The 14,652-nt window shown below is 32.6% G+C and overlaps 1 protein-coding gene across 2 annotated transcripts in view; it reads left to right on the plus strand.

Moving 5' to 3' along the window:
- LOC118451449 (uncharacterized) overlaps positions 1-14,652 on the plus strand; it is a 45,081-nt gene that overhangs the window by 22,371 nt on the left and 8,058 nt on the right. For both annotated transcript variants that reach the window (XM_035888001.2, XM_085654960.1), the window contains exons 2-3: positions 10,523-10,760; positions 13,075-13,229. In XM_035888001.2, coding sequence (XP_035743894.1) covers positions 10,523-10,760; positions 13,075-13,229 — 393 coding nt within the window. The remainder of the gene's footprint in view (positions 1-10,522; positions 10,761-13,074; positions 13,230-14,652) is intronic.

Genomic DNA, 14,652 nt, shown 5'->3' on the forward strand with positions numbered 1-14,652 from the left:
TTATTTTCTCCTTTGTACGTCGTAAAGAAGATATACGGGCCGATTGTCAATCACGAACAATCGTTGAAAATATCTCGCACTTTCTAAAATATCCAAGTAACGATTAGATACACTCAGGGGAAGGGTTTTGCTCTGACTTTATTACTTCCTGTATTATATCGTTGACTTCGCCGGTTGTTAAATCGCCAATAACCTATTAATTATCCAGTAAGATTAACGCGGATATTGATATATTTTTTTGTTGTTGTTGTTCCTTTGATATTAAACTCTCGTCTATGATTTACGAATATTGAGGAAGAAGTCAAAAAAAAAAAATATTTTGAATTAACATGTCCTTTGAAATATCATTTAATATTATTCATTTCATTGGAATATAAAAGATAAACCTGTTGATCGTTCGAATATGATTAAATTAAATTATTTTATTGTTTTTATTTGAATCCTCTTCGTACTTCCGCAATGAGGAGAGTTTTTTGATGGATAAAGAAAAGGAAAAAAAAAACAAAAAAAAAAAACAACAAGATCGTTGGTAGTTAGAAAGGAAACAGTAGCGTGGTCTTGGATAAAAATCGAGATTAATAGTGGGTTTCCGTTTGGTAAATGTATTTTTATAAGATATCATGCTTAAAGTCTTTCGACCGTGTAAAATATTACGAATAGAAGTGTACGAAACTACGAGAGAAAAAAATGAAAATGCTTATTTTCTTTTTTTTTTTTTTTTTTTTTTTATTTAATATTAACTTCATGAGAAAGATATTAATATATTATATTAATATAATAAATATATATATATATATATATGCAGAGAAAAAGAGAGAGAAGAAAAAATCATTGATAGTAAAGTGGAAATGTAAAAAAAATCGTTTAATTCGAATCAAATGATGACGAAGAAAAAAGAAAAAAAAAAAGGAAAAGAAAGAATTAAGAACACACACGTACACATACGCACACACATGTATATATAATATATATCTTGGAACAAATCGGAACAATTTCGAGGCACGTCTGTAGAATGATATGAATTCGAGATCATCCTTTTTCCCGTAAACCCCCATGAACGTTCTATGAAATGCGTGCTCACGCACCCGAGCACGCGTCGCGTCGATGCGTTCTCGTATAAGGAAGACATGATGCGTATCTTTTGTGTGCGTGTGCACGTGCGAGAGAGTGTACTAGTTTTTGGTGTAAGTAAGTAAGTAAGTAAGTAAGTAAGTAAGTGAGTAAGTAAGTACGTGGCATACGTGAACGCACGTAAGTAAAGATATCGGTCTCTTCTTCGTACAATTGCATATCTATACAAGTATACACACACACACATATATATATATATCTAACTATAACTATATATATATATATATATATACTACATGTGTATATAATATATATATATATATATATATGTATATGTATGTACCTGTATTGTGTAAACTTATCGACTCTGTGACCTCAAGGGTGCGAAAGAGAATGTGTGATAAAGAGAGAGAGAGAGAGAAGGAAAAAGAAAAAGGACGTCGACACAGAGAGCAGGTTAAACTCGAGCAACGTGGATATTTCCTCCTATCTTCCCGTTAAAACATACGTTTCCGCCGGCACTACTCTACTGGCTTCACCTTTCCTCGTTCCTTATGTGTGTTCTCTGTTTATCGAAGGATGGGGAAACTAAAACTCTTTGCTAGGATAGTATTCATATTATCTCGATTTCCTCTTTTTCCCTCACTTTCAACCAACGGAGTCCTTCAAACTTGTCCCACGCCTGCTAAGGAATTCAAGTAACGCGATGATCGTAAAATTTATACATACATATATATATACATACATATATATATATACATACATATATATATATGTATTCTGTATATATATATATATATATATATATATATGTATATACAGAATAGTAAGAGATAAAATTTTTAATGTCGTTGAACTTTGTGTAAGATAGGATCGAAGGGATTCTTCTTACCTTTTCGAAGGGCTCCTTTCTCTCTCTCTCTCTCTCTCTCTCTCTCTCTCTCTCTCTCTCTCTCTCTTTCTTTCTTTCTTTCTTTCCTCCTTTATTACTTCACATCATCGGTTACTACTGTTTCGTCGAACCGGTATTTCGACTATCGTGTTTCCAGTTCGATCGAAGAGCGTACCTACCCTTTAATCGTTCGACCGCGTAATCACCTTTGGATTTGCATGAGGAAACGACACGCGTGCTCGTAGGTAATAGGAAGGTATGCTTCTTCGTCGAAACAATTAATCATTCATTTATTACGTCGAGTTCATCCTCCGCGGTCAATCCTGAGCGACGTTATAACGTAATATCGCGAGCGTATTAATATTCTAGTAATTCTTACATTAGTTACCTGTCACCGTTAAATTTACTTATACCAACATATTTATATATGTATATGTAACGTAGTATACATACATATGTATATGTGTCTGTGTGTGTTTGTGTGTGTATGTGAGTTCATGGAAACGAGTGGATAAGTGTGACAAGGCAAAAGGGAAATATTTGATGTTGCAGAGGAAATGATACGTCGTGCTGTGACTATCCAACGAATATAAAAAGAGATGACAAAAATGAAATAAAAAATAAAAGAGAGAGAAAGAGAGAGAGAGAGAGAGAGAAAAAGGGAAATATTAAAACATAGAAGAATCTCGTCATCCTTCTCTTCGGATGGACCCTACCTACTTCATCCTCCTCTTCCTCTTTATCTATCGACGACAAACCAGCCCAACACGATAAATAAGAAATAATTTATGGCGATCGTCGCCGACGCGCTTCCAGCTGCGCTCGCAGAACTCATTATCGCGTTCGCTTACATTCTCCCTTTTATATGTACACGATGCGTATGTACATAGGTATGTTCCTTAACGCCCATGGAATATCGGAGTCGCTTTGCGTGTCACACGAACGATCGAACGAATTAAAAGGATTCGAAGCAGAGACATCGTTCATTCTTTTTTATTATTATTATTATTATTATTAATTTTATTATTATTATTATTATTATTATTATTATTATTATTATTATTATTATTATTATTATTATTATTATTATTATTATTATTACTTGCATACTTACATTTTTCGTTTATTACGTTCACGATTTTAGATCGCAAAGTATAATATATTATTTAATTTACTTTATATTATATTATTTATTAAATACATTGATCGGTGTGTTTCAATTTTTACGATGAAGGATTAAATATTACAAAATGAATATTTCCAAGATTTTATTCTATTTTAATATTCTGTCTATCTAGTTCTATGTAATATTTATTGAAATATATATATATATATATATATATATATATATATATATATATATTAATATTCTAATCGCGTTGTTGAATCTTTCGAAAAATATTAGAGAAATGCAAGTGCACTTTATTCTGTTTTTTTGTTTTCTTTTTCTTTCCCTTTTTTCTATTTTCTTTTTTCTTCTTTTTTTTTTTTTTTTGTTTTTTTCGTATTAACGGGAAACGAGCTAAGCAAGTTCACATTTCACAGACACTTCAACAGTCCGTTAATCGATCTAAGTTCTCCAGCGTGTACATGCTTTTCGCGTTGCAACGCGTTGCAACGCGTTTTATCCCGTCTTTCTCTTCCCCTCTCTGTCTCTCTTTCTCTCTATCTCTCTCTCTCTCTCTCTCTCTCTCTCTCTCTCTCTCTTTCTTCTTCTTTCTTTCTCTTTCTCTTTCGTTTTTCTCGTCTATCATCTTGGTATCGGTTTACTCGGGCGCCTTCTCGTAAACATGCCCTGCGGTCTATTACGAGGATCCTTTGTGTTTAAGCGAATGCACACTAAGAACGTAAAATATTATAAGAAACGTACGGTCGTGCAAAGCGGAAACATTATTACGAATAATCTAACGTTGCAAAATCTTTTTCTTCGTTCGAATAAAATTACAAAAATATTCAAAATGTTGTTCAAAATAAAAATGTCAAATACGATCGGTGTCTACCTTTGACGCTTCTTCTCTTTCCTGAGACAACCGCAAGAATCTTCCACTGAAAGGATATCAACCATAAATTGGTATATATATATATATATATATATATATCTACTTCTTTTTTTTCAATATCAAGCAAAATCGAAAGTAAAATCGAGACTTGTGGTTTGTTCGTTTTAACTCGTCTTTATAAAATTTCAGACACGTAGATTCATTATCACGTATCAAGCATTTTTCGATAACATCATTGATCCTGTCGGATCAATTTTTGATTGTATTTAAGAGATATCGATAATCCGCCATTTTAATCCTTGCCAATCTATGGCCAACTTTTTTTTTACTTCTTTTTTTGTTTTGTTTTTTCTTTCTTTTTTTTTTTTTTTTTTTTTTTTCATAGATTCCTAATTCATCCGTGTTTATAATGCATGTTTTAAGCGTTCGAAAATATCTTTTCAGATTAACTTTTTCAATCGATTATTATAACATACCAATATTATTCAAAAATATTTCTAATCGTCTAATGTTAATTAGAAGATAAAAAAAATGCACAAACTTTAATTCTTTTCGATCTGTGATTCAATTATTTTTCTCTCACAGATTTTTAATTAATCTCAGTTTAATTTTATTCGACAAATTATACAAAATTATTCATTATCTTTACTATATGATAATTTTGAATAATGCATGAAGTAATCAGAAATTAGGGTTTAAGAATTTTTATTTTTTATTTTTCAATCGACCGATATCTTATGTCATCACATTTCTATTTTAAATCACACGAAGAATGGATGACACGCGAAAGAAAGAAAGAATGAGAGAAAGAGAGAGAGAGAGAGAGAGAGAGAGAGAGAGAGAGAAAGAGAGAAAGAGAGAGAGAAAGAGAGAGAGAAAAAAATGAATAGAAGAAACGGTTGACGCGTATCCTACGATGTGCAACGAATGACGAGCAAGCAGAGATTCGATGCACGCAACGACTCTTTACGCCGTATACATACATACATATATATGTATATCGATGTAAGTAGAAAGAGTGTCAGGTAACCGAACAAATACGAAGTGCACATTCGTGGATGCACTCTCCCCTTTCGTTTCTTGCACTACTCCGTACATGCATACGTCGAGATAATCGCACGGAGCGTGCATTGCTGCTGTTGCATCCGAGCAACGAATGAAGGATTTACATTTATACGACTTACGATAATTCGCCTTGGTGCATCGATCTTACTTCGTGTTTCTTCCAACTTCTAACGTTATATACTCTCTTACCAAAGAAGGGGATTATTTTATATTTGAAATTTTCATCCTATCCATATTTAAATTTCTATGATATTTTAACAATGGCTAACTTACGAACATTGATCTTATGCCTATTTTAACGAATGTATTTGAAAGACCGACGTTTTTCCTGTTTTTCTTCTTTCCTTTTTTTCTTTTTGTTGTTGTTGTTGTTGTTGTCGTCGTCGTTATTGTTGTTGTTACATTGACTTGTTAACAACACAATATATCATTCTTAGAGTAAATAAATCGTTAAAAAAAAAATAATACCTATGATTTCTCTGACAAGCCTTCATTTATTTAAAAAGTGGATTTTTATTCAAAAAAAGCTTCCGGATGATATTGAACAGGATTGAAAAAAAGAAAAAGAAAACAGGAAAAAAAAAGAAATAAAAAGAAAAAGAAATATTATACGTAAGTATAATACATTAAAAAATATTTAGGTATGGGTATGTATGAAAGAAGAGAAACGATGAATCACGTACATTCATGTAAGATTGTGTCTGCCTAAACACGAAAATGTTCGTAGGAGGAAAGGAAGCGAGTTTAAAGGGTGGGAGTAGAAAAGAGAAAGATAGAGAGAAAGAAAGAAAGAAAGAAAGAGAGGAAGAAAGAGAGAAAGAAAGAAAGAAAGAAAGAAAGAAAGAAAGAAAGAAAGAGGTAGGCAGGCAGAGGAGGGTAAGAGGAGTGTAATGCCCGAGCAAAGCAGCTCGTTCTCTGCGTTCCTCTTCGCGGTGCTTGTCGCGCGCTCCTCTGTGCATTATGTACGGCTGAACTCGGTGGTCTCAGGTTCCTGAGAACCAAACCCACGAGGTCTCATAATTCCGGAGATCCCGTACTGCATGCCACACCTTTCGCACGGCTTTGAAGTCTCATCCACGACATCCAGTTAGATGGACTATGTGCGACCAGCTGCTTCTTCTCTCTTTTCTCCAAGTTTAGTCCAGAAGAAGAAGAAAAAAAAAAAAAAGAAAAAAAACGGGAGGAGAAAAAAGAAAACTAAAATTCAATCTTATCTCGATCGGTAAAGGAAAAGTTTCATCGAACGAATTAATTTTCATTAAGGAAATGAAACCTGTTTTTCTCTTTCCTTTCTTTTTTTTGTTTTGAAATAGTACAAACGATTGACGATTGTTATTAAATAATATTAACGAATTAATACGTTGTATATGTAATACTTGAGATAATAGTATCGATGGGCTCTAATGCTATAACACGGCCACACCTTTCGCACGGTTTCAAAGTCCTCGACCTCGTGCTCCGATCGAAAGTATCTCTCGAGATCTCATCGGAACTGTCTCCGTTTCGAGCGACTTTAAGAGCGATCGCCTAGTCGAGAAATAGCTAGACGCGCCCCAAGAGATCGTTTATCGTGTGTATATATATATATATATATATATATATATATATCTAGAGAAAGAGAGAGAAAGAGAGAGAGAGAGAGAGAGAAACACGATTCTCTTACCAAAAGGTTCGATTCGTTTTCTTAGACAGTATTTTAGATTGACGTGATTCTAACAAATCTTTCGGTCTTATAAATTTATTCGTAACATGTGTAGAACGTAATAGTAATTACATAGAAGAGAGAACATTTTACATCGTAAAACTCGTTAAAAAGGAGATCTTTATATCTGTGAAGACATCATTAATCAATAGTTAGATGGATATATTATGTCTATGTCCGTGTGTATACATGTATACGTGTATATGTTGAAAGAAAGAAAGCCATTCTTAAAATAATGTCAGTCTACGCACATCTTTTACTACTTATTCTTTCTTTGACTCTTTCTCTCTCACACACATACACATACACATACATACATACATACATACATACATACATACACGTACATTTTCTTTCTTTCTCTCTTTTTATCCTTTATTTTGGAAGGGTGCCGAGAACCTCTAATTTTCAAAGTGATCATTCGGAATCGGGGATCTTCCATTCATTAAGGATTCACCAGGAGGCACGGATTAAGGACCCTCCTGGACGAGAACACCTGGTATCTTCGTACAGGAGGCAAGTCCGCAGGAACATCGGAGAAAAAAGAAAGAAAAAGAGATAGAAAGAGAGAAGCGAAATAATGGAAGGTATGGAAGAACGGAAGAGCCAAAGAGGGAAGAAGAAGAAGAAGAAGGAGAAGGAAGGGACTCTCAAGCAAAAGCGGGCGTTGCCTTATTCTTTACAGACATACATATCGTAAACGTAGATAAGTAGGTATATCTACCTACTAATGCAAGTAATGCTAATGCAAACCGCTCGAGTGCTCTCTTGAGTTCTTTCTCTTTTTCTTTCTCAGAGTATCTTGATAACGTTAAAGGATTTTAATCGAGATATCGCAGATTAGAATATCACGGAGTTTTATTATTTGCACGTATAATAACAGTTTGGTACGAATATTTAATCGAGAACCATTTCAAAGATCATTGCCATAACTTATCTAATTAACGTGTTTCTTTAATGATATTATCTTATTGATTTATTGAATGATTTGAGATTTTTATTGTGAATCATAAAGAAGAAGAAGAAGAAGAAGAAGAAGAAAAGGAAGAAAGAGAAAAAGGAAAAATAAAGAAGAAAGAAAATATATAAGAAATAAGTTGAGAGGATATTTTTCTTGCCAAAAAGTTTTCTCGTTTTTACACGAGTCGTTAAATCGTCGAAGAAGACGAAGAAGAAAAAGAAGTAAAAGATGAAGTAGAAGAAGAAGAAGAAGATGAAGAAGAAGAAGAAGAAGAAGAAGAAAAAAATCGCTAGAGACGATTCGATTAATCGCAAAGCGAGTAGCTCGAGGTAGTTACGCGCGAGTACAAGCAATCCTGTTTACTGCGGGCGCTCAAAGGGAACTGGGACCGCACAAGACGCGGCATGATCGACGACGAATAGGATTGGGTCGTGGATCCTTGACAATGATGTTGAATCGCGCGGTCGTTGCGGTCTTGCTACGCGCTTCCCGTCGTTGCTTATAACAAGAACTGCCTCGCACTCGTATGGCCAGTCTTTTAAGATAGAATGAGACAGTATAAAAGAGGGAGAAAAAGAGAAAGAGAGAAAGGGAGAGAAAGAGAGATCTTATGTAGCAGACACTATGATTTGAATATCTTTTAAGAATAAAAATCAACGATAGATCATTTTTATTCTAATTATGCATGTAATCATATACGTTTTGGTTAGATTCATATCAAATATTATTATTATTATTATTATTATTATTATTATTATTATTATTATTATTATTATTATTATTATTATTATATTTTAAAATATTATATTTTAGTATTATAACAATGTGAAATATTATATATATATATTTTATATATAATAGTATTACTACTACTAATAAATAAAATACTGTATTAGGATATTAAAAAGTATTCTCAACTACTTGCACTTTAACTATATTAAATTTTAATTATTCTTTTGGATTATTAATAACATCCGCTTTCATATATTATAAAGTGCATCACATATATACATTGTATACGTTTGTGATGGAAGCATTAAAATGATTAGGGACATAGCTTGTCTTTAATACGCTATGCGTGCATAAAGAATGTTGATTAGCTCTATTTAATTAATACCATGGCTACGTTTCTTTTTTTTTTTTTCTCGTCGGTATCAAATCGTTGACATCGTGGCACGTAATTGTCTTCATTTCGCACGAATGAGCGAATAATTTTGGATTTTTATTTCGCAAATTTAAAAAAAAAGAAAAAAGAAAAAAAGTAGAAGGAAAAAAATTTGTGTATCATTTACCTCGATTCCAGCCATGATACATATGAATCATATCGATCAATTTTAAACTGTACAAAGAAAAAGTAAGAAATTCTGATATCGATCTCTGCTCGTGTTATATTTATACCGCAGAACCGGCGATTACGATTCGCCGTGCAAATTCTTTCTCGCGAAAGGGCGAGCCTGGAAAAAAAAAATCGCCTTCCTATTATCACGTTCCACCCATAGGCTCGTGAGAAATGTTTCGTTCGAATCTTGTCTTAAATCGGCTTGTAAAAGCATTCGTGAGATTATCGAATGAAAATACTTTCCCTTTGTCGTTCTTTTTCATTCGAGGTAAATACATAATATAGGATACATGAAAGAAATGATTAAAATCAACGAAACGATACGTATATATGTATGGCACAGATAAAGAATGTTTCGACAAAACGATACTTATGCGTAATCTGAAAAGAAGAAATGTTATATAGGAGAACGATGAGCACGTGACAAAAATATTTGTGTGTTTCCATGTATATGAATGTAAATGGAGACAAAAGAATGCGATTGAACGAATGATTTTTATTTAATAATAAAAGATCTACAAAGCTAATTTTACATATATATATATATATATATTTTTTTTTTCGAACAACCATAATCAATCAAACATAAATCATTCGCAATATCTAATCGACATTACAAAATTCATCTTTATCATTTTTGTCCGATCATGTAACAATTTTATATCGCTTAAATTGCAACGTTATAAAAATCAATAAATTCAAACGTATAAAATATGATAAGTAAAAAAATGAATGAATTGTATATAAAAAAGAAAAAAAAATATATATATATATCTATGGTATTTATATTGCATATGAAAAAAATTATAAAGATGAAAAAGATATTTGTATCACGTTACATCGAGGTGCATTCGTTGGTGGCCCACCTGTCAGTATAACACCTGCCTTCGTAAGGTATTTAATGGCTACGTTAATGATCTTTTACGAAGTGTTAGATGTGCGACATGTGGGTGGTAGAGTACAAGAGAAAAGAATATCTTTACTCTATCTCTCTTAAAATTTCTTCGAACATGAGAGATATTTTAAGTACCTACCTTTACTGAATACGAACACATTATATAAACCCGTTCTTTCAACGATAAAAAAAAAAAAAATCTCTGATGCGATAATTAATTTGAAGTCTTTGATGATCTTCACAAAGAAGGTTATGAGAATTCGGCCAATAACTTCCTTACCTTCGTCCTTGCTCTTATAGTTCATTAAAAATATTAAATTGAACGAAGACACGCATTCAAATTTAAAGGGGGGAAGAGGGGAGAAATTTTTTACCGTGAAATTCGCTTCCTCTTTAATTAATTCACGTGAACTAATTAAACGAACGTTGTAATATTTATATGATAATATTCTTTTTTTTTCCCCCTTATTTTTTTTTCTTCTTTCTCTCTCTCTCTCTCTCTCTCTCTCTCTCTTTCTCTTTAACAAGAAATACATATTTTATTTGTTAATGTAAAAATAATAATTAATATTTGATATTTTTATAATTAATTCCCAGACAATAGCTTGATCTCAAGTGAGGTCCTTCAAGATTACGATCCGCAATTCATGGTTGGCTGTTATTTTCCTGCGGAATACCAGGGTGAATTCGTGACGCAGGTGAGCGGTAAGGACAGCAACATTGGCACAACGAACGAGCCCATTCAATACTCGGCCATTAACATCACTTACAATGCTATCCCGGTCTGGGGTTATTGCCGTAGAAGAGTCGGTGAAAATGTTCTTTTAATGGACAGGTAAATATTTACCCTTTATTTTCGGTCTTATTTGCGATCAACAAAGAAAAATTTATATTCTTTCTGTAATTTTATATAATCCCTTTTTTCACTTTTCTTCCTTTCTTTCTTTCCTTTTTCTTTTTTATTATTATTTATCGAATTCTTTTCTCTCAAGTATTTCTTTTTCTTCTTCTGTTTTTTCTTTCTTTCTTTTTTCTTTTTCCCTTCTTCTTCTTCTTCTTCTTCTTCAAAGAAAAGTTTCGAAAAAAGGGTTAAGGTTGTATTCAGATACGGTCGATACATCTTCGGAGAATGCCTCAGTGTCGTCTGCGATTCGTCTGGGACAAAAATAGTCTCGAGCATTGCCAGACGGGAGTGCATTGCATATCACGACGACTCCGAGGTTAATTCCGTAGAAACGATTCGACTGTTGCGAGCAAAAGAACAATGGCGTTTCGCCAGATCCTCCATCCAGATCCCGCTCCTCCCTCACCCACCCACCTCCTTACCATCGTCTTCAAACCGTTGCATCTTGAGCATCTTGAGAATCAATGATGGGACTCACTATTTCTGTACTAACGTTTCACGAGGAAGTTTTCGGACAGACTCGAGATACGTTGGTAGAAAGAGAAAGAGAGAGAGAGAGAGAGAGAGAGAGAGAGAGAGAGAGAGATGGAAAGAGAATGGATGGATGGATGGATATGGGTGGGTGAATGTTGTCGAGTAAAAAAGATATAAATTGACGTGTTCGCAAGAAATATATCTCCCACCTTTGTACCCACCTATAATACTAGATGATTCACGTTGAATTCTTAACGATCCTAGGCTGTTGATTTTATTCATGCACAATGTGTATGAATAAAAAGAGTACTATCTATTTTTAGAAGTTTTAGAAAAATATTTCTAGGATAATATTAATAGGTCGATAATTAATGGATTATTAATTAACACGTCAATCTGATTGAAGATCGTTGAATTTCAAAAAAAAAAAAAAGAAAAAAAAAAGAAAGAAAAGAAAAGAAAAGAAAAGAAAAGAATAATGACTTAATAATAATAATAATATGAAAAGTAAAAAATGTATGGTTAAACTTCGACAGATTTTTATAAATTTTACTCACAAATTTCTTTGTCTATTTCTTATCTATCTATCTCGATTTAAATCTATTTCTATTGAATTGCTATGATTAATGAACTATATTATCAGAGATAACGAGAGAGAGAGAGAGAGAGAGAGTCATGTTATCGTATATTTTCTTTCGAGAAGAGCGTCTTGAGAGAAATCGTTTCGTTTAATTGTCCTCGTCGTTCTATCGAGCACATAGAAACGGCATCTTTCCGTTCGACGTTGAACGCATTGTTCGTTTCTCCTTTGGAGATAAGACGAGGAGGCGGGCAATTTAACGTTAATTTAACGAAGACTTCGGGTTCTCTCGTGAATGTCTACGGTGCTTGAACCGAGACACGATCCGTATCCGTATTACGGTGCTTATGTTATCTGTGCTTACGTCACGCTCAAAATCATACACACATATTTCAACGAGTCATTATTTTCATAAATATACTTAATCGAACGTTTCCTTTTTCGTTTTTTCTTTCTTCCTTCTCTTTCTTTTCTTTTTTTTTTTTTTTTGTCTTTTTCTCTTCTTTCTTCCTTAATTACAAATTCTCTGAATAAATTCAATGGAATAAGGAAGATGTGTTTTACGTTACAAAAAAAAAAAAAAAATAAAAATAAAGAAAAGGAAACAAATAATTACAGATATTTTAATTACGATTACATAAAAATTTATAATAATAAATATATTTTGTAATTAGATCAATAAGATTGTTCATGGTTGAAACGAAAAATGTTTCTCTCTCTCTCCCTCTCTCTCTCTCTCTCTCTCTCTCTCTCTCTTTCTTTCTCTGACTCTTTCTCTCGTATAATTTTACGTGGCAAACGATTAAGAATTATAACTCTAAATGTAGTATGAGACGTTTGCTTCAAGGAAAAGTAAAGTGATTCGCGGCACTCTCATTCTCACGCGTTCGCACATTACATTGACGTAAATGCATTCCAAGAGCAAGAGGAATCTCTTAGGAAACAGTACTTGCAGCTGGCTATCGGAAATCTTAAAGAGCATCTCGAAAATATCCTCGAGAGTTTGCCCGAGTCGAAAAGTCACTCACCTCGGGACACCGTTCGTCATTTCGATCGACGATAATCGATTCGTAACACTGACTTTTCTTTTCTCTCTTTTTCTCTCTCTCTATCTCTCTCTCTCTCTCTCTCTTTATCTATTTCTATGTCTTTTTTTTTTTAACTATCTATCTATCTCTTTCTTTTCTACAGGTACGGGGACGGCGATTGTATTCGTTGTTTTCGGCTAAAGCGAAGATCTCGCAATGTTATCGAAGTGTTCTCGGAAGATCTTAACAGGTGTTATACTTCTGAATCAGCCGCCATCGCATCGTGCGAAACTCTGAACTCCACGTCCATTCTTTACCGTGAGTATACTACTTATAATTAGCGTATTGTTTTTTCCTCACTTGCAATTAGTACCTACTTATATCTAGTTACAAAATATTTTCTATTTCTTTGTCCCTATTTTTTTTTTTTACTTTTTTTTTTTCTTTATGAATCAAGGATCAAACGAAAAAAGAAAAAAAAAAAAAGAGATCAATGACAACGAATTATAGATACGATGCTTCGATAATCGGTATGAAAAAAACAAAAAAAAAACTGAAAAAAAGGAAAGAGAAAAGAAAGAAAAGAAAATACGTTCGATCGAAAGATAGCAAGAAATAAAATCCAATTCGACGTCTTTGGTCGTTCACGGTCGCGATTAATTAGCTTTAATTAGTATTAATGAGGAAGAAGTAGTTGAACAATGAACGTACGCCGATGGCGCTCTACGTGATTTCCTATGCATTGCAATAAACGCATGGTCGTTAGCGCTCACGCAATCGCACATTGAGTCACGCGTGTTACTTTTTGTTACTTGTGTCCTTTTAACAATTAGGAATATTATCTAGATATATATACATATATACATATTCGTATGTAGCATGTACTTATTTACTTCGTCGTTTATCGTTATCATCGTTGTGTATTTTTCATGCATGCTTGCATGTCAATTAAAATAACATTAAAACAGCCATGGATTTATATAATCGATTTCTCGATGAACGATTAAAACTTTTGTGTATTTGTGTCAATAATTAAAAGAGCTTATCAATTAACGATTAAGACGGAATATAGTTATAATTATTTAATAATTATTTTTCTTTTATAAATATATTTTATAATTTGTTTTTTTTTCTTTTTCTTTTTTTTTTTTAATATCATTAATAATTCAATACGTTAACCAATCGGACATAATAACGACAATGTATAACATTCGATTGATGATAAAAAAAGTATTTTCTTATTGTAGAAATATTTAATATTAAATAATTTTAAGAAGATATCAAAGGATCCCTTGATATTTTATATTATTATTTAATATTTAACAAAGCAAAATTTTTAATACAACATTAATTATACATAGTATTAAATTAATGACACGTAAAATTTATTACAATAAGCTATTAACTTATAATTCTTAATGTATTCATCGAAATAATAGATAAATTGAACTATTAAATACAATTTCGAAAGAGATTGCTTTGTGGAAATAACGAGAGGAAAAAAAAAGAAAAAAAAGAAAAAAAAGAAAAAAAAGGAAAAGAAAAAAAAGAAGGAAAAGAAAAAAAAGAGAAAAAAAAAGAAAATTACGCAAGGATGATCTATCCCGAGGAAAAATAAAAAGAAATAAAAAAGAAAAGAGAAAAAGGAATACTATCGATTATGTTACATCTATTCGCGGAATGTTTCCGGTGCGATTCGTCATGCGGAAAAAAGGAAAAGAAAAGAAAGGAAAAGAAAAAA

Source organism: Vespa mandarinia, chromosome 2, assembly GCF_050613455.1.
Source record: "Vespa mandarinia isolate Hongniang chromosome 2, ASM5061345v1, whole genome shotgun sequence".
NCBI classification, from domain to species: domain Eukaryota; kingdom Metazoa; phylum Arthropoda; class Insecta; order Hymenoptera; family Vespidae; genus Vespa; species Vespa mandarinia.